The following is a 23327-nucleotide window of genomic DNA, read 5'->3' on the forward strand; positions in this document are numbered from 1 at the left end:
TGAATTAATTGTTTAATTCAACCTGAAGCTAGTTCATTCAATCATCAGTCATTGTGTGATCGTTAATCACTTCTTGTCTAAACATAAAACCATGTTATATCATTAACGTGATCAGGTTGTGTACATTCTGAACATGGCAAGTTTAGGATTCATGGTGCATGGTCTATTGACACAGTGAAGGTGTCTGACAACGACATATTTCCAAACATGTAAATGACATCAATCAGTAAAAAAAAAAACATCTGGCAGGAAGACTTCTGTTTTTCTGCATTCTGTTTTTTATAGCTGAGAGGTGGACACAATCCCTGTGGTCTCAGAGTTTTCTTTTTGTTTCAGGCTGATTTCCTATTGAAAAAAAGAAAAAAATGTATACAATTTTATATTTCAGTGTTTGTAGTCACTTGTTGACTTGTGGCTGATACCCTGCTTAAAGGTTAATGTAGGAAAACACAGAGAATTATTTAAATTTGACTTTGTAAATGTGTAAATCAATGCAAAGTTCTCACTGAAGTTAAGCCTTATCCAAGCAGTAAGTATTGTCCCTGTCTGGGGTTTCTCCACAATGATACATCACAATTTGAATGACTTTGCTTTGCCCTCCCATTATGTACTAACCCGATATAGTCTGGAACATTCCAAGCAGCAATTCTCTATCTTTACTCCCATGATTGTATTCAGTATCAATGTGGACATCACATTAGTCAGGATTGAAATCTCGAAGGCTTTGTGTTACATACATGCAGAAATTGTGAACTACAAGTTGCTTCATTGCTTGAAAAAACTACAAAAACAAAACATGCGTTTGAATTTGAGCTAAAATTGCACATTCCTCAATGTGAATTTAAAATACTTTTGGAATTAGTTGTCTTTTTTGTCTCTCATTTAAACAATGAAGCTTTCTGTAACCGGAAGCTTTGCCCATTTCTACATTTATGGGGGGGATGGATGACTGTGCATTCCAGAAATTATGTTGATGTCCAAAGTGAATATACAACTGATGGGGTTTGATGGTTTCTTTAAGATATCTATAATATTCGTTGGCCTATAACAGTTTTTGCTTAGGTTTTAACTTCTGTTAAGCTAGAATAATCTTTGGCCTATGACAGTATTGCTTAAGTTTCCGCTTCCTGACCAATCGTCAGATGAATTTTAGGCTTCTAGACTGTGAAAGCAAAGAGGATTTGCCACTTTCAGAAAAACAGTGTGAGCAGCTGGTCTGTACAGTAATTACCTTCTTAGGAGACCTCTGTTATATCCAGCCTCCATCAGCCTTTAACCTCCAGAATATGTACACTTCTTGCTTTAGCCCCAGCCTTCAGGATGAAGCATCTAGCATCCAAAGCCCTAGCTACAGCCCCCCCACCCCCCACCCCCCCCGCCCCCCAGCCTTCAACCTCTAATCCCCAGCCTTTGGCATCCATCCTCCAGCCCCGAGGCCATCAACAAACCCAAACATGCAGCAGCTGTCTGGTGCTAGGCAACAAGCCTAGCTCAGGACAGGTGTGACAGTCTACGGCTGATGCTGGATTATTCATGACCTCACTGTCGCCTGTCGGAGACCTACACTAACTCCACCCAGCCCAACTATTCTTACTGATAGCCAGACTCCTTCTTTGTTAAGGTGCAGTCAATTAGTTCAGAGTTCTGTTGCTTCACGGCATGCGTGGGAAACTTGAAGTCTGCTCAGGTGTGTGTGTGCTGTTTTTTTGTGCCTGCACAACTATGTGTAAAACTATGATAGCCCCTGTAACAGAAACTCAGGCAGCACTTGAATAATTCATAACTTAATCAATAATTAAAGGTATGTTATGTGTCACACCTTACACCTGTGGGAGTGTGTGAGTGCGGGGGCTGTGTGCTGGATATGTGTTATCGACGGAATGAACATTTAGGGCCCTACAAGGTGAGGTAGAGCATAGAGCCTAGGCCCTAGAGGGTGTGAGGGGGCAGTAGGTGTGCATGGCTGGGGTAAGGGGTTGGTGGAGGAGAGGGTGAAGAGTAGGAAAGAGGGGAAATGGAGTCATGGGCAAAACATGTTTTTTTTACACTGAAGGAAGTCATTCTAGTTTACAGTTACCGTAAATAACAAAAGTGACGAGAACAAATGGAGAGGAAGAGAGAGAAAAAAAATTGTTAGACCATATCCAAAAGAAAGTTTAGGGATGAATCCAGGTCCATCAGAGGCCTTAACAGGTTGAGTTTTGGAAAGGAGGGGATGGAAGGGGAGGGGAGTGTTCCAGCTCAACACTCGTTGCATGCAACAGGATTTGACGGTTAACCATCAAATTCTGCTTGCCAGACTTTCTGAGATGGGCATCACTGGCACTGCACTTCAATGGATCTCATCCTACCTGTCGGGAAGATCCTACCAGGTCTCCTGGGGAGGCTAAGTGCCAGGCCCCCGCCAGCACTCCACTGGTGTCGCACAGGGCTCCGTCCTTGGACCCCTCCTATTCTCCCTGTACACCACCTCGCTTGGACCAATCATCACCTCCCATGACTTCTCCTACCACTGCTTCGCTGACGACACGCAGTTGTACCTGTCGTTCCCCCCGACTGATCCGGTGATCTCAGCTAGGATCGAGGACTGCCTGCCTCACAGACATCTCCACATGGATGACCGAGCACCACCTCCAGCTGAACCTCGCCAAAACAGAACTCCTCATCATCCCGGTCAAACCCTCCATCTCCCACAATCTCTCAATCACCCTGGGATCTGCGACGGTGACCCATTCATCCTCTGCCAGGAACCTCGGGGTGACCATGGATGACGAGCTCTCCCTCACAGCCCACATTGCTGCTGTGGCAAAGAAAGCGGTCGGGCGGAGAGTGAATGTTTTTTTTAATGCAGCTGAAACAAAAAACAAAAATCAACTTAAAGTACCCGGCAGACAGGGTCCGGTGGCCCGTTAAACAGTACGAAAGTCAGAAAATTAAACCAAAAAAGGACGGAATCCGGTTCCGTCTTTGGTTGCCTCCGTTGGTTAGCGAGGGAGGGGGCCGTGCCCGCTTTCATCGGCCGAGTCTGGGGAAAGAGAGACAGCGATTAACGTATGGTAGCTGTCTGTCGTTGCGCTGTGTTCTCACCCAACCCTGGACTGGTCTCGCTTCTTCCTTTATGGCATGGCTGACGAGGTCTAATTTGGTGCAGGTGTGACTTCTCATTATCCCTCGCCAGCCGTGCGCAATGAGAGGCGTAAACTCAGGAGGAGCTGTCCTTGGTGCCAGTGGTCCTTTGTGGGCGGTGGCTGGACCCAAGCTGATACCAGCCTTTACGTGGCTGGGACATCACACTGCGGTCTCCAGGCCGTGTAGATTCACCCTCTACAACATCCGGAAGATCAGGAGATACTTGTCTGAGCATTTCACCCAGCTGCAAGTCCAAGCACTTGTCCTCTCAAAATTGGACTACTGCAACTCGCTGCTCGCCGGTCTTCCAGCATGCGCAACCCGCCCTCTCCAGAGGATTCAGAACGCGGCAGCCCGTCTGGTCTTCAATCTACCCAGACGCTCTCATGTTACCCCGCTCCTCATCTCCCTCCACTGGCTTCCCATCACGGCCCGTATCAGATTCAAGACCCTGGTACTGACCTTCCGAGCGGTGAACGGGACTGCACCCGACTACATCAAGTCTCTCCTTCAGCCTTACACCCCCACCCGCCACCTACGGTCTTCTTCTGACAACCGTCTGGTGGTCCCACCGCTCAAGAACGCCCGGTCAAAACACAAGCTCTTCTCCTGTCTGGCCCCCCAATGGTGGAATCAACTCCCCACCTCCATCAGGGACACTGACTGTCTCCCCACCTTCAAGAAAAGGCTCAAGACGCACTTGTTCCGGGAGTACAATGGCACTTAAGAATGATTGGATGGACCTGATGTTAGTTTCCTCCAGGATAACAATGTCTCTTACTGAGAGACTTGTTGCTTTTGTTGGTTTGTTGTAACTGTCTTAAAACTATTGTACTCACTGTGAAATATATTATTGTTGCTTGCTTTATTTTTGTTTTTTCCACAGGTACACTCTTGCACTTTTGAGGTTCTTGCTGTTTAATTGTAACTTGTCTAACTACATGCTCTTATTGTTCTTCCCTTTGGGACTTATTTGGTTTTCACAATGTATGCATCATGTTTGGCTACCCGCAATGTTTGGGGCTATCTCGTTGTTATGATCAGTGACCTATGCACTTTTGTAAAACTCTCTCTTGGAAGTCGCTTTGGATAAAAGTGTCTGCTAAATGCGTAAATGTAAATGTAATGCACATCCACTCAGTCTGCATAGACCTGCAGACTACAGGCATGAATAGGGTCACTATTAAGTGTACAAAATGTCAAATTCATGCACTGATGCCACACTATTGGTGAAGATCAAGAAATCTCTTCCACATCACATTCTACTGCTCAAAGAAAGTTTACAACAATGCAGTCACTGTTCTGTTCCAAACTGCATGTACATGTGAATTTGAAGTTTCAAAGTGAATGCAGCACTGGGGTAAAACCAAGGACAAACAGTTTGTGTGTGCATGTGTGCTTCGAACTAAGAGTACAATCAGTATATCCTCTTTGCTTCATCCAATGTGCCATCATTTGCAAAGGTCTACCTTCACTTGGCAAGTGAAGTGTAAGAGACCAAAATGTGACATTTAACAGGGGGTCGAGGGTGGAGGGCATGAAGCAGCTGCAATGGAGAGGAGGCAGGGGACCATGGGGGCATGGGAGGTAAGAGAGAGGTACTTAGCTAAAGAAAGAGTTTTGGCTGATAATGGAAAGGGGGTTGACATATTTTTCAGTGCTGGTGCATTTGGAATGAAACCTCATACATTGGGAGAGGACATGGAAGTCACAGCTCTCTGCAGCAGCCAGGCTGTGTGTGCCAGATCCAAGCCAGAGGGGATCTAGGGGGCATCATGGCAGGCAGAGCCCAGCTCAGCAGCTCTGTCTAGACTCACTGACAGATTGGTATCAATGAATGCATTGCCACGCCCCTACTGCAAACTGCACTAAAGGGATGTCATGGTCTGGAGATCAGTGGAGATTTCAGTCAGAGTGCAGGTGATATTGATCAGGAATAATTTTTCCTGATGTTGTGTGGAAGACCATGAACAGATCTTCTGAACAGGACAGGAAGTAACGGTTTTGTAACAAAATTAATAAGTCCCCCAATAAATCACCATCACTAGCACTAGTATTCAACAACAAATAATGAGACACAGGCCAGCCATTGTTTTTGAATAATTGATTGTACATTTCTCATTTATTTTTACTCAGTCTTACTCAAACTAACAGGACACAGTAATATTTCCATGTATACAAAATATAAACTATACGGGGGAAATATAAATGTAACATCAACCCTTCTAACTCGTTTACAGCACAGTAGGACCAACCTAGGCATATAAAAGGGAAAGATGCCAGTAATACCCTCCTCATAAAGGGCCTGTACTCTTTAGAAATCACGAGGCAAAACCAACAAACGCTCAATAGCTAATTGCTACATAGAACATATTTTCCAATAACAGAACTTAGAACCAAATGAAAAAAAAAAAAAAAAAACTTCAAATCTGAACAGGGTTTACTTTCTCTTTTACAATATAATGTTTTGCGATGCAGGACATTCAGCCTACGTACAAAACCATCTCTGTTCTTTTTACAGATGAAATGAAAACTATACCAGAGCTCCTGTACTCTTGAGGGGTCCAACAGGTTTTGATACGTGTGATGTGACACTTGGGCCCCAGCGCATGTCCAAAACAGTTGGCCAGGATGTCAAATAGCCAAGTTTGGGAAATGTAGCTCTGATGTTGTAGTGGTGGTGGCGATCCCTGGAGCCAGGAACCATGGAACTATGGTTCAAGGGCTAACATTACTTCCCATGAGGGTATGACAGGAGGTTGTGGAGTAGCCATTAATTTGTACAACCCTCACTCAGAAAAAAAAGTCTGAATTGTGGTTTATTTGGGAAGGGGGTCCATGGTGGGAGTCCATCTTGGTCTTGCGGCTGGATGATGTTGGTCTTGTGGTCTTGGTTCAGTGCAGATGAAGAGTGGGTTGGTGGAGGTGGAAGAGGCAGGGGAGGGGGAGGTGGTATCTTGGTTCAACAGTAACGGTGCAGGAGAGAGGTTGCCATGACAACTGGGAGCAAGAGGGAGAAAGGGACTGACTGCAGTGACACACTGGTACCAGTAGGAGAGATGAAGTTGGCTGAGCTACTGTAGATGCCTGTCGCCATGGTAGTGGCGTTTGAGCCTGCGTTGGTCTGGTTGTCCCCTGACATGGTTGTGTTCATAGAGAGCACGGGCTGAGGATGAAAAGAAAAGGCTTTTTTCATGATTCATGGACTTTGAGCTAATTGTGTTCCACATTCAGAAACTTCCAAACCTAAATCAGTAGTCTGGGGCTTTGACGATTAGGTTTATGTCACTGGATAACATATGATCATGTACAACTGTCGACCTACATCTGTTCAAAAATAGGTTGATATTGGTGGTTTGTAAACAAGCCAACTTAAAAACGTTTTTTTTGTCAGAACATTGTTTTTTGACCATTAAAATAATGTGTAAAATGGTGTGAAACAGGTCACAGCACAAGTATGCAAATTGAAACGCATGAAAACTAATGGTGCTATGTGTTCATTTAGGTGACTACGTTTCGTAGTTTGTATAATAAGACACGCAAAGGGATTGCCTTCGTTGTACGTGTCAGGTTTCGTTTGAAGCGTTGCATTGAAAGAAACTTAAGCCTACCCCACGGGCAGACTCAGGTAGCACACAGTGGCTTTAAATCATTCATTCGTTTTGGTGTTCTAATGTTGACTTGAAGATGAAGATTCAAAAACTCATAATTCAAACTGTGTAGGCTACGTGGTTTGTAATGTAATTAAATGGACATTATAAACAGGTAGATTAAGTGTCAGCCAATAGGCCTAAGTATTCACATTGGTCCTATAGGTCCCAAGTGAGAATGAATGCAACAGTCTAATATGCCCTTTTCATAAAGAATTGGGTCAAATCGACCTGATTTCCAAAGATCTAACCCGAAGTATACGCTTTAATTTCTTCCATACGACAATTGGCCTTTAAATCAAACAAGAATCAGAAAGATCTATATAAAGCAATAAAACATAATGTTCTCCCATCCTCCAAAATCAAATAAAAAATAAATGAATCGTTACCTGTGTTGATAAACATATGGCGAACATAATCACTCCGAGATAAGCCATCGTCATTTTAGACATTGTCGTGATGATTTGGCCAGGTAACGCACACTGCCTCGGACACCGTCTCTCTCTCGAAAGTGACCACTGTATTTGCCGGACCTTTTTATACCAGCATCGATGTGACGTGTTGCGCGGTCGCACACACAGCATAGACGGGTAGGACAGCAATGGAAAAATATATGATGTAGGCATGTAGCCTATGTAACACATGACATAGGCAAACGTTTAATGCAAATGGACGCACCTTGGGATTTTATAGTCAAACTACGTACACAATACAAAGCAGTGTGAAACGGGTTTCCTGCGTTATCTCTGAAAAAAACATAAAAGCATACATCAATGAAAATTGAATATATCTAATGAAAATGTTCAGACGCATGATCGTACTGAACCAACAACAACAACTTGTTGCGCTTGTAAAACAGTATTTTAAAAAGCAGCGACGTCTGGCGTCCGTAGTCTGACATGGCACACATTATAAAGTAAATTTTAGCAATTGGAGACTTGCACTTCATTTAAATTCTCCCGAAGCTAAATTAAAGTTTTCTCCTCGTGGTTCAGTTACCCTCAAACTAATTTCCCAAAAATACTTCATAAAATACACTTGTTTTCAAGTTGTTTGTAGTCATTGTATTTGAATAGCTAACGGCTTTCCTTTCATGAATCTCTATGAATAATGTATGAAAATATCCATGAAGATTGATCTCAAAAGCGAATCTTTCTTTTGAGGCACTAACTACACAACAAATTGGCAGAATGTTTCCCCCTGGTGGAGGGTAGGGGTGTCACGACATCCTTATCCTCCACTCATTCTTAGAAATGACAAGAAAAAAAAAGATATATCATGCTCTTAATTGACACCCTTAATAAACTATAATTATCTGTGGACGCAGTAATGCAAAAAAAGATACGTAACGGGCTCAACTGGTTGTTTAATTATTAGATCCAGATGTTGAGGATTGTAACTGTAGGCCTATAAATACCCGTATGTGGTCCCCTGCCATTTTGGTAAATAGATTATGTGGGGATAGTGTTAGCCTTTCTGATTCCCCCCACTATCCCACCCCCTTAAGGACCCAAGGGGACATACAGGACTCCCTACAGAGCCACCAGATGTGCTCTGTTATTGAGAGGCAGAGAGAGGAGCCTTTTGTAAGGCATCAGATAAGCCCGGTTCCCAAAGCCCGGGCGTATCGTATGTCAACAGCGAGTCTACGCGGGGACTAAACCGGAGCCCCGCGGTCTGGATCAGATTTCTGTTTACACGAGCGTGGTCTCTGGATTCCTCGAATCAGAGTGTGGCGGAGGGAGAAGAAGGTTTTAGAGACACCAAACGTTTCTTCTACCCGGGTCTGTCTCTCTGCCAGTCTCAGTTTTAGAATACATAGAGAGGATTCAAGATAGAACAAGAATGGAGGACATTATGGAAAGGAAGAGACAGTGGAGAAAGAAAGAGAAAGAGTAACAGTAAACACGTCTGCCCTTTACATGGGAGAACGCAAGGGGTAAATGTATAGTAGGCCATTCAGTAGACCCTCTCTCTCTCTCTCTCTCTCTCTCTCTCTCTCTCTCTCTCTCTCTCTCTCTCTCTCTCTCTCTCTCTCTCTCTCTCTCTCTCTCTCTCTCTCTCTCTCTCTCTCTCTCTCTCCTCTCTCTCTCTCTCTCTCTCTCTCTCTCTCTCTCTCTCTCTCTCTCTCTCTCTCTCTCTCTCTCTCTCTCTCTCTCTCTCTCTCTCTCTCTCTCTCTCTCTCTCTCTCTCTCTCTCTCTCTCTCTCTCTCTCTCTCTCTCTCTCTCTCTCTCTCTCTCTCTCTCTCTCTGGACACGGAACAGGACGTCTGTTTCTTTACCACGTGCAAGGCAAGACGCTGAAGAGACTGCACTGTCTATTTGGTTCACGACTTAAAATGTTTTGCTCTGTAGTGGTACTGCCTACTGCTAGGGATTGCTATTTTGACCACTCTATTCCTCTCTCACTTGCGCTCTGCCTCTCAATCTCTTTGATCAAACAAATTCCATTTGAGAAACTCCAAACATTCTGCCATTGTATCGTTTTACTCACAAGGCTTTTCATCTCTTTATTTAAAGAATATAACAGACTGTGTCCAGAGAGATAAAACACAGTCCTTGCATTCCACGTGAAATGTATCTGTTGAGATTTGGGAGGGGTGAGTGCCAGGTGTTGGGTTACAACGGAGGCCCCTCCCTGCTCTCCGGACCCAGAGAGAGAGAGAGAGCGAGATAGATTGTTCCACGGCTGCACCAGCCCACAGTGTACGAATGTTCAGTGGACTCAATGGATGAAGCCCTGGATGACGGACGCAAACGTCTGGGAATGACAGCCGCTGTCACCAAGAGTGACAGCTTTCGCTCTCTGTCCCTCGACTAGCCCCAAAGTGACGCGTCCCTCGTTCTCCATACAGTGACACGGATCCAGTCAGAATTATGCCAGAGATGGAGAAAGTGAGACCACCGGAAAATAAACGCAGTAGGAAACCCGCACACCCCGTCAAGAGGGAGATTAACCAAGAGATGAAGGTGAGCGCATGTAACCAGGTCACTTTCGACAGTATTCAGTATATCGACTTACGTATTCAGGGTACAGTTTGAAGAATAATTGGCCATTTCCAATCAATGTATTTTGATTTTGCGCGCAGAAATCAGTGTTTATGGAGACGCGATGCAACTTTTTTTCTTTATTTTCTGCTTTCAAGTCACGAGTCGGGAAAAGCCTCTGCAATACCCGCAAATGAAAGCGTTTTCAGGATTTTAAAACGGTTTAAAATATGCCTATGGGTTAAGCATGTGATAATCTGTGTCGAAAAAACTATTTCTGAATCAAATAAAAGAGAGGTCCTAGTTATATAATTAGACTAAGTTAACTTGTAATATAATTCGACTTTGTGTACGACAAACCAGCTCTATTTAGGCTACCCCTTTCCTGAAGTTACGCCAAATCAGACCAGCAGTGACCGCTTGCGCATTCGTGTCCAGTGGTGTTCCAGATGTGCGTCACACCAGACGGCAAGAACGCAATCACCTCTTCCTTCGCACTTGTTGTAAGAAAGTACATTAGCCTACACGTTTCAAATCGAAAGGTCTTTGCGTGTTAACTTTGAACTATTTTTGAGTTGTAGTAATCTATTCTTCCAACTCAGTAACATGCGCACGAATACCTTTAAAAGTGACTCAGGCAAATATAGGCCGATAATATATGAAATTTTAAAACCGTGCTTTTCGTTTCCTCTCCCAATCACTATTTTGATACAAACCAAGGTTTCTCTGCTAACAGTCTTGGGTTTGGACATTGGGAATTTGAAACTCATGAGTCAAAGGTAATGGACACCCAAACAACCCGAAAAAGCTTAAAGACACAGATTTAGGGTTCTCTGTTCTTCATAAGAAAGGAAAAGTTATCTTTCTGTATAAGTGGATTGGGCAGTAGATTTTGATATCCAGTGGGGGGTGTAGGATGACAAGTTAACAAATTTTTATCAAAACAGGCGAAATGCAATCCGTACTTGATGTAAGTCTGCCGGGGCGGGATCTGGGGGTCGACTCAGTTTGTTGCCTTTGGCTGGGACCCTCTCTGTGGTTTGGGATATGGCTTGTCACTCTCACAAAGCAGATGTTTGTCTGAACTGCCAAAAAGAAACAAAAACAACATTGTTGGGAGAGTAAGGGGAGGGAGGCAGGGAATGCCTGGCTTTCACTAATGAGGAGACAAAACAAAACTCAGTAAAATGTAATGTAGCAGAGTTGTAATGATATAGACTTCCCTTCCACTGTCCCACTGTAGCAGGATCGGAACTTATTTTGTGATTTGCGGACATGATTTCCGATGCATGTGAAATTTAGGAAACAAGATTTGGGTTACAGAGCTAATGAGCTGGGAGTCTGAGCCCAGAGGTCCAGGTCCCAGTGCAGGGTGTTAGGTTCTCAAATAGGGAGGGAGAGGGATAGAAGACAGACAGGCAGAGAGACACTGTGATTTCTGCTACGGCGGAGCCCAGGGCCTTGTGTTGTCTCAGTAATGGATCTGTTTCAACACCACAGTCAGACCCAGTACCTCCACACCAGACCGTAGAGCACAGAGTAGACACCAGATACTGTACTTGACTTTAATCATCATTAGGCATATTTAGCTGGATATGATACCTCAACGTGTGCACCACACACACACACGCATGGGTGCACAGTCATACACACATAGACTGTTGCTCACTCAATCACTCACTTACACACAAGCTCCGTTTCTTTGAGGCTCTAGTGCCGAGCTGAGGTAGGAGTACAGCAGGAAGGGGAAAGAATGTGCAGTCGGTACTACAGCACTACACAACACCACCACAGCAGACTGGCTCTGCTGGAAAGGGCTGAAACCTGAGATAGGGAGTCGTGTTGGGTGTCAGGGCTGGAAGGTGCCGGGTGGAGGCCGGGGTGGGGTGAGTGTTGGGGGTGGAGGAGGGTTATGGCAGGGCGTTGTGGGCCAAGGCAAGGGGTGGGGGTGGCAGGACAGAGAGGACTGGAGAGAGCTCCAGCTCATCAGGGAGAAGAGTGTGAAAGAGAGGGTAGAGGGTAGAGGGGGAGCGGGGCATTTCCGAGAAGCGTGGGACCAAGCAGCGGTATAGGGTGTCCCACTCTGATTTCTGGCCCGTCCGGATCGGATTTCGTCTCCAATCACGCTCTCCCAGAGCTATGGAGTGAGGCGGGTGGGTAAAGAGAGAGAGACCTTTGTGTTTTTTTCATCTGGTCGCAATAAAAAAAGAACTTCGCAACTCATCTGCAGAGAACAGTTCTTTTCTCTCTCTTTTTTCCCCAATTGAAAGAGATAAACAAACGATGAATCATATATTTCACACTGGTATTAGGTTCTAAACTTTTCCGTATCCGATTTAGCAAAAGTAAACAGCTTGAATACATCATGGAAAAAGTGTCACACTGTACTTCACTGTGCTCGTATTCATTTCCATGGGAGGGACACAGCTAAAAGAGAATGCAGGGTAGGAAGGTCTGATTTATATTTAAGAGTCGGATTAAAAAGTTCCACTAACAAACTTTGGATATAAGGTCACTGTTTCCCCTAATGGAGGGTGGTGCCTTGGCAACCCCTCTCACATGTAATGATAATCAGGGATATTTTTTCCATCATGCAGACTTTCGCAGAGAGCACAATGAACGAGCTTCTGGGCTGGTATGGCTACGATAAAGTCGAGCTCAGAGACTCCGAAGCCTCAGAGATCCGCAGCTACCCCAACCGAGACAGACGGCAGCATGTGTCGGTTCTAAAAGGTGAGAATGAAGGCCTTATGAGGAGAACAGTGTTGCATGCAAGGTCCCACAGCCACGAAGGACCTCCTGGTCAATGCCCACACCAACTTGCCATCTTAACCCTCGTGCTGCCTTCGGGTCACATGACCCAAAGGTTCATAACGAACCATCGTTGTGTTTACCAAATTTTACCCAATACAAAAACAAATAAAATAATTTTCTTTTAACCATTCCTATGTGGGGGGTCTGAGACAGCCCGACAGTTAAAAGAAAATGCTTCACTTTGTTTTTGTATGAGGTAAATTTGTCGCAATACGACGGTGGGTCACAATGACTGATGGGTCAGAATGACCCAAAGATAACACAAGGGTTAATAGAGTTTCATTGAATTCAATAAACATTCCATTAGTTGCAGTCTCCCCTCACTAGAAAACAAGGGCATTTTGGGGGGGTCGAAATGATTCCCAAAAACGTTATTTACAACAAACCCCACCCTTATTCAAAAGAGGGCCCCATATACCCACATATACACACGTCAGCAGCCACTGACATGTCCTTTCAGAGGTCATACAGAATTCAAAAGTAACCCTGCGACAGACAATACAGGTTGTTCAGTGGATTTCTTGAATCACCTTACAGTTTTGCTAGACATAGTTGTTCTTCAAAGTGGGCTCTGTTCGGCACGATCTTGTAGTTTAGTATAGTATTGCATATGGTATAAAATCATGTGTTTCAAAAATATATAAAAAATACTTGCTTGTGCTGTATCCTGCAGAAAACACAGTGCCAAAACTGAAGAGTTTTAACAATAAGACCAGTCCATCGGCTCTGGCCATGAGGAGCGGAGAGAGAGAGTCTCCCAGCGTCCCCTCCTCCTCCCCCAGCTCCTCCATGACCAGCCCCAAGGAGCACAAGAGTTCCCCTGTCATCGTTCCACTCATAAAACCCTCCGCAGGTGAGAATTACCTACACGTCATGTCCCTTCCCCCTCAAAACACACACACACACACACTGTGCCAGTCATACACTGGTTTCCCATATTTGCCCTCTTCCTTTTGCAGTGGATGATGTGCAGAATGTGCAGATAGTGTGCGTGTGGTGTCAGAAAGAAGGTGTGAAACGCTACTCTCTGTGCATGGGCTCGGAGCTGAAGAGTTTCTGCAGCGAGAAGTGCTTTGCAGCCTGCCGACGAGCCTACTTCAAACGCAACAAGGTGAGAAACCTCTACCTACATTACAGTAGGCTCCCAGGGTGTTGGCATTGGGGAGGGGGTTAAGTAATTCTCATAGGAGACCCCTCAATCCACACCACAGTTTGAGCTCTGTTCAGATTGAAAGACAGACAGCTTGACAGACATACATTTACATTACATTTAGTCATTTAGCAGACGCTCTTATCCAGAGCGACTTACAGTAAGTACTAGGGATGCGTATTGATAAGATTTTAACGATTCCGACTCCTTATCAATTCCTGCTTATCGATTCGATTCCCTATCGATTCTCTTATCAATTCTCCCCTCTACAGCCAACTAGGTCTGTGCGTCCTGCACCCCCCCCACACACACACTTGTTCTAAACAAATTTCTCAAACTGACTTTGACTGGCTCTGAAATGAGCTAATACCTACCACCTCTAGGCCTTTTCAGGCCTCTGTTTTCAAAACAAAATCTAGTCGGAAATAGAAACTTTCAGTTTCCTTGTGTTCAAGCTTCTATTACTCAACACCAGTAGGACTTACAGGGGTCCTAACAACAGGGGAAATAACTTCAGTGTCACCTTTCAAAAGAGACCATTTACATGCATGTACTCCAAATGGTTCAACAACAGCTTTCAATGTCCTTTGGGTGTGTTGTTTAGGCGTTTTCAGGCACATTTAACAGGACTATTAAAAGGTTTAACAATTAAAATGCTAAGTTTAATAATGGATTAAAAATCGATATGCTCAGTTTAATAATGGGACACGCGAACGTTTGCTGATAACACACGCCGCCCCGATAACGTGAAATGATCAATAAGATCAATACTAATGGGAGACGAATGCCGGAGCTAAAATGTATGCTTCAAACGACGGGACAGAAGATAACTAGATCGACTACAAAGGCAAATTGCTTCACACAGTAACAAGTGGTTGTGATCACTTTTGAGCAGTTTAGCTCTACCTTAGATAGTTAGAGATGAAGCGCGAACGTTAGCTGCGCTGCTGCATGCATCGAACACATGACGTTCCAGTAACTTCATTCCATGCTGTGTGTTCAAATGCTTCTTCGTATTTGTAGTATTTCCTCCCTTCGACGAAATAGACTTTTTACACTCGTTACAAGTGGTGTTGTTGTCATTTTGTCGTGTGAAATACAACCAAACTTTAGAACGCTTCTTCCTAGTTGCCATGTTTGCTGCAGTCTGTCTAAATAAACTATAAAAGTTTGCGCATGCGCAACGGCACAGAGAATCGTTAACAGAATCGTTAAGGAATTTTGCTAACGATTCCAAGGCATCGATTCACTGGGAACCGGTTCCAAACAAGAACCGGTTCTCGATACCCATCCCTAGTAAGTACAGTACTGGCAACCTTCAGATTACTAGCCCGATTCCCTAACCTCTCAGCCACCTGACTCCCTGACACCGGACATACGTACAACAACTAATTATTATTATGGCACCATGGGTGTCCGTACATAAACGCACACTTAAAAAGTAAAAGGAGATGGCAGGCAGATAAACAGACCCTCCGACGCACAATACCCCAGTTCTAAACGCAGCGATATTCATTTAAAATCTAAATTATTTGAAAAAGCGTGTTACACTCGCTGTATACATTTCTATAACAAAGAGGCCGGTTTTTGGATGGTGGGAGTGAGGTCAACGTTCACAGGGGACACTTGATATCAGTTTGAGAAGTCACAAGAGGCTTCTGTACAGAGGACAGGGAAGTAGTAGCTATAGAGTCTACTACTGTCTAACACACATTACAAAAGCATTTTTACCCTCCATTACGAAACGGATACCCCTCTTAGAGGCTAGAGGCGCGCAATGTCAGCAGGGTATCGCTTTTCACCGTACCTGTTGTTTGCTCTACGTTCGTCGCAGTCACACAACAACAGAGATGAAAGGAAGGGAAATGGTGAATTCCCCCTCCTTGCAATAAACCCTCTGGGGTTTCTGTTGAGGAAGGGATGAACACGCTGCTGTTGGCCTGTCCCTGCTTGTCTGTGGAGAGGAACGGCAAGGGGGCCTGGGGGGGCGAGGTGTCCACTTTCAGTGCATACCTTACCTGCAGCTGCCTCATGTTTCGTAACTCAACGTGACTCATTGGGTCACAGAGACAACGAGGGGGGAGGGGGGTGGATCATGGTGGATCATCTTACATAAATTGGGGAGAAAATTATTATATATCAATCCCCCCACACACACACATACACATCTACAATGGTTTCCCTTACCCTCTTGTACCCCAACAGGCACACTTTCATAAAACCGGGAGACAAATTATCTGGAAATATTCAGTGATCTGTGTGGTCATGTGCCATCCAAACTCCCCACCCTTTTCCCCCCCACTGTCCCAACATTAGGCCCGAGATGAGGACCTGCATGGGGAGAGGTCCCCACAACACCCCCCCCACCCCGAGGATTCTCCAAGGCTGGTTCTGAAAAACAGCAGTGCCAGAGTAAGAAACCACAACTTCCACAACTTTTTGTAACGCTTATCTACACCCAATCAATATACAGTACCAGTCAAAAGTTTGGACACATTTTCCCATCCAAATTGCAACATGAAATCATAGCCGAGGGAACATATTTTATCAGGGGGGTGCTGGGGGGGGCTTAATGTTGCGGGGTGGTGCCACGGTGGTGGATTTTCAAGTCATATCATTTTAAATTCTCGTGCTGTCAGCAAGGGGTGCTGCAGCACCCTCAGCACCGCTAGTTCCCACGGCCATGCATGAAATTAACCAAGCTAAAGGACTTGTAAGGCATGCTATATAATGCTGTGTTGCTCCCAAACACCGGACACTGAAACTTAGTGGGCATCTGTTTGGATCTTTATTATGGAAACACTGTGGCACTGCACAGCACTGGTTTGTAAAAAATACAGATAAAGTATTGATGCACTTTATAGTAAAGAATGGACTCTTGGAATGGAATGGATTTCGTGACAAGCTGGTGACCCTCCACAGTCTCTCTCTCCTGTACCTCAGGTGTGTGACTGGTGCAAGCATGTCCGCCACACCAAGGAGTACCTGGACTTTGGTGCAGGACAGGAGAGACTCCAGTTCTGCAGCACCAAGTGTCTGAACCAGTACAAGATGGACGTGTTTTACAGGGAGGCCCGAGCTGCTCTCACCAGCTCCAGCCCAGCCAGACCCCCCACAGAGGGGAAGCCCGAGGGAGGAGCCCAGCAACTCCTCACTCCTGAATCCTGGAACAGTGGGGGAGGGGACACCCGCCAGAGGACCCTGTCCCCGAAAGGACCCACGCCCATCCACGGGACGGCAGCGTCCGCATCCATGTCCCCCTCAGAGGCCTCCTCCTCCAAGGTCCCCCTCCCGGGCCCCCGGCCCCCGGAGAGACCCCCACAGCCCCCGCCTCCACCCCCGGCCCCGGAGATGATGAGCCAACCCGTGCACCCTCCTCGCCCCCACATGGAGCACCACCCGGCTCAGCCTCTTCCCCAAATACCCCTGTCCTTTATCAGGCCCCCTCTTCATGCACAGGGCCTCAAAAGCCCCATCTCCAACCCCCCCAGACACTCAGGACCACCATCCAGCCCCATCCACCGTCCCCCACATTCCCCCCACCTGCAGCCCCCCATAGCCTCCTCCATGAACCCCCCAAGTCTAGTGCACCCCTACCCTGGAGCATACTTCCCTGGCCTGCATTCGCCACCCATCAACATAATACCCCATGGCCATGTACCCATGCACCCCATGATGAACTTCAGCATCCCCACCTTTGGCCCCCTCCTCCCCCAGCCCACTGTGCTGGTGCCCTACCCCATCATCGTCCCCCTCCCAGTCCCTATCCCCATCCCCATCCCCATCCCCATCCCAGTTGGGTCCAAGGCCGGCCCGGAGGCCCCAGGCCACAGCGGGGTCATCCAGCCTGTACCGGAGGGGGCGGAGAAAGCCAGCTCCATGGGTGTCCGGCAGCCCTATCTGGGGATACCTTCAGGAGAGAACAGACAGGTTTTCAACAGGGTGGGCCTGACCAACAACCAGAGGCTCGCTTCGCCTTCAGGCCTGCCCTGGTGGGACACAGACTGGGTAAAGTCTGAAAGGCAGCACCCTGCCTCTACATGCACACCCCATAGCGGAGAGTCTTCCCCTAGCACACGTTATAACATCTCCCCCTGCTCAGGCCCGGGGCCTGAAGGGATGACAGACCTTCAGCCGGTTCATCAGTCCCTGCAGCAGGCAGAGAGACAGGTTATCCAGAGGGTGCTCCAGAGGACCCAGGTGAAGCAGGAGCCCAATATCCAGGGAGTGGTGGACTTATCTGGACCAGGGGAGCCAAAAGCTAGAAAGAGCACCAGGGCAGGGCTCTATGACAGCACCAGATCCCCCCAGTTCCCTTCACATGACACACCCAACCATCCAAACACAAATAGCCCCCCTGGCCCCCACGGGGAGGGCTCTCCCTGTGATGGAGACTCCCCCACCCCGTGTACCCTAAGCAGGCCTGACCCGGAGATCTCACCCCCGGACCCTCCCAGCCTGGACACTCATCCCCAGAGGGCAGTTTTGCCCACGGACCCTACCCTCAATGAGCTAGAAGCAGTCAAAGAAAACAGCTTCTCTGGGACTGTGAGCCAGGTGCGGGCTGAAAGCACTGCTGGCTATTCAGAGGAGATTGTGGCCTGCAGAGAGGGAGATGATCCACATGTCCCTGATGAGGACCATGCTTATGCCTTGCCTACTGCACCCAGGACAGGGGACACCCCCACCACATTGCTCCTTCCCAAGCTCAGGGATAAGGGGGCCCTGAGGAACCCGGCTAGCGTGGCCAGCATGGGGCCTGGGGACCTGGAGCCTGCCCTGAAGAGACGCTGCCTTCGCATCCGAGATCAGAACAAGTAGAGGATGGAAAGGTGAGTGAGCGACGCATTTTTGTTGTTGGTCCTAACAGAACTTCCTTTTGTGGTAGGATAAATAAAGGTTAAACATGCTTACAGTGAAAGCATTATTGCAAACACACAGTACAGAGTAATACTTATACGTACACTTTCTCACATTCACTCACACACAAACGTACACACTCTCTTGACCTCTCTCCTTCTCTTTCTCTCTCTCCTTCTCTCTCTCTCACACATACACACTGAGGCTAGCGAGAAGAGGGCTCCCACAATACACTCGTGGCCACAAAACAGAAAGGCGCCAAAGACAGAAAATCCAAGTAACTTGGCACTCCACTCAGCTCTAGGGTTACTGCAGAGGAAGCGAGAGGAAAGGAAGAGAGGAGGAGAGCACAGACGGTGGGAGTCACTTTGAAAGGAGATCACTACAACAAGGTCTGACTGTGACAGTGCTTTGTTTGGACGACGGCAGCCTGGTTCATCCTCTGTCAGGGCATGAAGGTGTGTGTGTGTTTGTGTGTGTGAGAGCGAGAGCGAGAGAGAGCGAGAGCGAGAGACAGAAAGTGCACTGTTGCTTGATTTGAGCTCTTTAGATCTCCTCCGATGAAGCAGCCCTCTTTCTGAGGTTGCCGTGGAGACAGAAGCGATCGTCAGGAAGACTGTGAGGCGGAGGCAAATACAAGAGCCAGCTCTGTGGCTTTATTAGAATACAGCAGCAGAACCAGAGCAATCTGGTTTTGTGTCATAATGACATGCTATACCGGGGCTAATCTGTGTCTCTCTCGCATGTATGAGTTTAGCCCTCCCTTCTCTGGTTTCCCTTCCCTGCACTCCCTGCAATGTTCTGCCTACCAGATGTTGTTGTATGGCCAAACAACCCTGACCTCCCATCCCTTCTGACCAATCCAAAAACCTTGTTTTCACTTTCGAATGTTTATTCGAATAGCCCTTACCAACTCATTGTTTACACCATTAGCACTGATGTGGTCTTGTTTCAAGTTCATATCCTTGGCTCAACCTGGAATGACAAAACAGATGAGGATTTCACAAAATCGTATGGTCCTAAGACTATAGACTTGAGGTAGAAGATGACATCTTACCATTCTGGTTCCTTTCTTCTTTGTCTGTATGTATTGCACAGGTTGATTGAGCCCACTGTGCAATGCTGGGTACATGAAGTCCAAAGAAGGCATACTATTTCAAAGGTAAAATTCCAAGAATCTCGACAAGCTAGTGGCTGACTCATTTCACATAGCTCACCAAGTGATTACAAAGTGACACACAAAGGCCTGATTTACCCCTGGCGGGACATAACACACCAGGTCCTTTTAAAGGTCAAGGGTCAACTGAATAATGGAAAATGAACCATGGCAGTTGGCACAGAGGGAAACACTCTATCTAATACGAAGACGAAACATCGACGATCACCTTTCTCTAGATGAGGTCCCACTTCTGCCTTTTGTCATTGGTTATGCTTTCCAGCAACCACTTTGTAACCAATACATATGAAATCACAGCATGTTGCCGGCCTAGCACAGGCGGATTTATGATCTTGTGTTCTGTGTAACGGGAGCCGGAGTTCATACTCCAGTGACTTTCGCTTAGAGCCTGCGTACAGGTGAATATGGCTGTCCGTTTCCATACTATCCACTGCTAAAAGGATCAAAAAATAAATAAAAAAAACCCTCTGGCACCAACAGAATCAGACAGGATCAGAGGCTAACGAGAATTTCACCTCAGGAAATAGCCTGGGTTCTGGTCTCAGTTTTCTCTGACTTGACCCCTCAACATGGGTATTCGCTGAGAGTTTGAAACTTAAACGGGAAGGGTGGGAGGGGGTCAGTGCTGGGGGAAAGAACCACACATGCGAGTGTGTGTTTGTGTCTATATGTGTGAGCATGTGTGTGTGTGGGTGAGAGAGCTTGGGGAAAGAGTAAGAAAGAGAGAGAGGGAGAGAAAGAACCAATGTTCTTGGTTTGATAGTGCCCTTTACGACAGTTATCTGGGTGTTGACATGTCTAAAAGCCTCATCTCACAGTGTTCATGTTGAGTGAGTGTATTAAGGAAGGACAGAGTAGGAGCGGCCGTCATCGGATACATCGGAGATGCAAATTCAATAGAATGGGACTGCTAATGTGTGATTTCTCTTTTCTCCCTTCCTTGTTATCTCACTCTCCCCCCCCCTCCCCCTCTCTCTCTCTCGAACAGACTCATTGTTTTACACTGTACAGTGGTGCCAGATTCAGCTCCACTCCCTCTAGTGGCCATCACCAGCACTAACCCATTAGACAGCCTCCAGAGGGATCTTGCTCTACCATCCCTTTGACGACAAGGGTGCCAATCCAGGAAGCACTTCCACCAGTCATATCATCAAGAAACAAGGACATCCAGCACAAGTCAGATGGAACCCAGAGAAGCATTTATTCTAGGACCAAAACATTAGTTGTCCTCTATGTTCATCACTGATTGTGTATGTCTCAGTATCTCTGCCTTCCAGTCACTCTGAATGTGTGTGCTTCTCTGAATGCGTGTGAGAGAGAAAGAGAGAAAGCCAGTGTGTTGTGTGTGCATATGTGTGACTTTATGTGGTTGTGTGTGTGTGTGTCTGCATATTTTTGTTTGTGTTTGGGTGGCAAGACTTCCCAGATGCGCTCCTCTGTCAAGCAGTAGCAACAGACAAGACTCTGATCAACCTTGTGTGGTCTTCTCAGATGGAGACTGAACATGATCTCTTTCCAGGGGAAACGGTTTGTTTTCTCTGCCTGGCTCACACAAAGAGCTACATTGTTCCTCTCCACATATACCACGTTGACTCCCCACTCCAGGTTTTTGGTTGCCTGGCCAATGGTGTTCAGGCTTCAGGAGCTTTTTTTTAAGTTTTCTTTTGCAGAGGCCAGGAATATATGTACTCCCTTGCCCCTGCTCCCCTCACATAGACACACACTTTTTCCCCTCATCTTTCTCCCAATTCCTTCTCACCTTATGCCCATGCAATGTCCAACTCCTTGTCCCTGCCCCCGTCCCCTCCCACACCCTTACCCTTTCATGGTGAAGACAACATCCAGGATGCTCGGATGTGGGGAGGATTCACTTGGGGTAAACAGAGGGAAAATTTGGTTGTGAAAAACGATCAGTAAAAGAGAGACAGTGAGAAAGAGGAGGAGAAAGGGAGTGCAAGAGAGATCCCTGCAACTCCCCAAACATTCATGCCAAAAGTGGGTGAACCTGTGACAGCAGGGATGAGAGGTTGTAGTGATTTCCGTGACACTGGCAGTCTGCCTTTGAACAAGAGGGAGCTCACCTTTCTTGCACCAAACCTTTCATAGAGAATATGTAGCCAGTCCCCCACCAGAGTATTTTCAACAACAGGGTAGTAATTTTACCATTCATGGTATTACTATTATTTTGAACCATCAAAGGCCATCAGTATTACAGATACCCTTAGCATGGGGATGTATGACAAAATTCCTTCTAGAGGCATTTGCCAAGACATGTTACAAAGCGAAAGATTTAACTTCTGTTTTCTTACACAAAGATACTACTTTGACAATATTAACTTATGGACTATGCCTCTGTAAGATCTTTTACAAAGTGGTTGTTGTTTTAGGATTATATTTCATGAGTGCCCAAACTCAAATTATCAGTGTCGAAATGTTTGCTTGTATTACCATGTACACTAGAGGACAGTGTTTGCTTTAGTTTGGAGCACAGCACTTTGCCTGAATGGAAAACTGTCTGAAAAACCCATGCATACACGCCAATGTAGACATGTATGCATATGCAAAAACGTTGCATTCAGTGCCAACATTATTTTTTTTGACAGTTAGGTGATAACGTTTTCTACACCTTGATCCAACACCAAAAATATCATCTGTTGCCATTGTCTCGACAAAATAAAACATTGCTCCAACATTACCGGAAAATGCATGTTCATGTGTTTTCGGGGCTTCTCTTTGCGAAAAGAGACCATATTGTTATCCTCGGTGCTCAAGTCATGATCTAGAATATATCCAGTTTCTCACCTCATAAAAAACGCATTCCACAAGCTCAGGCAAAATGCATGAAATGCGACGGCGAATTCAACACACTTCATTATAGCCCAGCTCATTCCAGACAACAGTCTGGGGGAGTGACTGTTGTGACTTCCTCCATACACGTAGGCTAGTGTGAGAAGGTGGTACGTTAACTTTGCCTCATGTGGCCGAAAACTACACAAACTGCCATTATCATGTTGCACATCTCTAATCGCCATCGCCATTAGCCTGCGTATCCACTTTGTCCAACGTTACCAGTACAATCTCTAAAGACTTGTTAAACATTTATCCTAGGCTATTGTATGATCATTTACAGATTGTTTGTATTTGCATAATAATTCAATAATAATTAAACTGGGAACCGTTTGTAAAGTAAATAAAGGTTATGAGCAACACACGTGTTGTGGTTAATTTGTAGAAATGTAGGCCTACAATTGTTGTCATAAATCTGAGATGAATTTGACGGCAGCATAATCCCCAGGCCAGGATACAAATGCTAAACGGCCACTGTAGCTATCAATAAATTCATGACGAGTAAGAAATGAAAAGTACCAATGCCACCAATAGGAGAGGCTACTGAAGGAAATATCTATGTTAGCTCCGCAATATGTAGGCTAATCCTCTATTTATAGTCCGAGTGGCGACCAGTAAAAGCAACGCATCAACGTTCCAAAAATACCTACTTGTGGCGAGCCAACGTTGAAAGAGATCAATGAGATAAGAGGAGAGGAATTCCCGCTACAGC

The 23327-nt window shown here is 46.0% G+C and overlaps 1 protein-coding gene across 5 annotated transcripts; it reads left to right on the top strand.

Annotated features, from left to right (window-relative positions):
• Positions 1–9527: 9527 nt before the first annotated feature.
• LOC136947696 (sine oculis-binding protein homolog B-like) lies at positions 9528–22977 on the top strand. 5 transcript variants are annotated; one of them, XR_010877023.1, is made up of 8 exons: positions 9528–9749; positions 12365–12500; positions 13255–13434; positions 13541–13692; positions 16048–16143; positions 16654–18563; positions 19690–19753; positions 20757–22977. XR_010877023.1 is itself a non-coding variant. In XM_067241832.1 (7 exons), the coding sequence occupies exons 1-6, from the start codon at positions 9657–9659 to the stop codon at positions 18550–18552; spliced, it is 2556 nt and encodes an 851-aa protein (XP_067097933.1). In that variant the 5' UTR covers positions 9528–9656; the 3' UTR covers positions 18553–18563; positions 20757–22977. The 5 variants fall into 5 exon arrangements, 4 of the variants coding, with proteins under 4 accessions (XP_067097933.1, XP_067097935.1, XP_067097934.1 ...); XM_067241832.1 differs by lacking the exon at positions 19690–19753; XM_067241834.1 differs by lacking the exon at positions 19690–19753 and having other exon boundaries at positions 16675–18563.
• Positions 22978–23327: the final 350 nt, after the last annotated feature.

The sequence above is a fragment of the Osmerus mordax genome, chromosome 8 (genome assembly GCF_038355195.1).
Source record: "Osmerus mordax isolate fOsmMor3 chromosome 8, fOsmMor3.pri, whole genome shotgun sequence".
In the NCBI taxonomy this organism is placed as follows: domain Eukaryota; kingdom Metazoa; phylum Chordata; class Actinopteri; order Osmeriformes; family Osmeridae; genus Osmerus; species Osmerus mordax.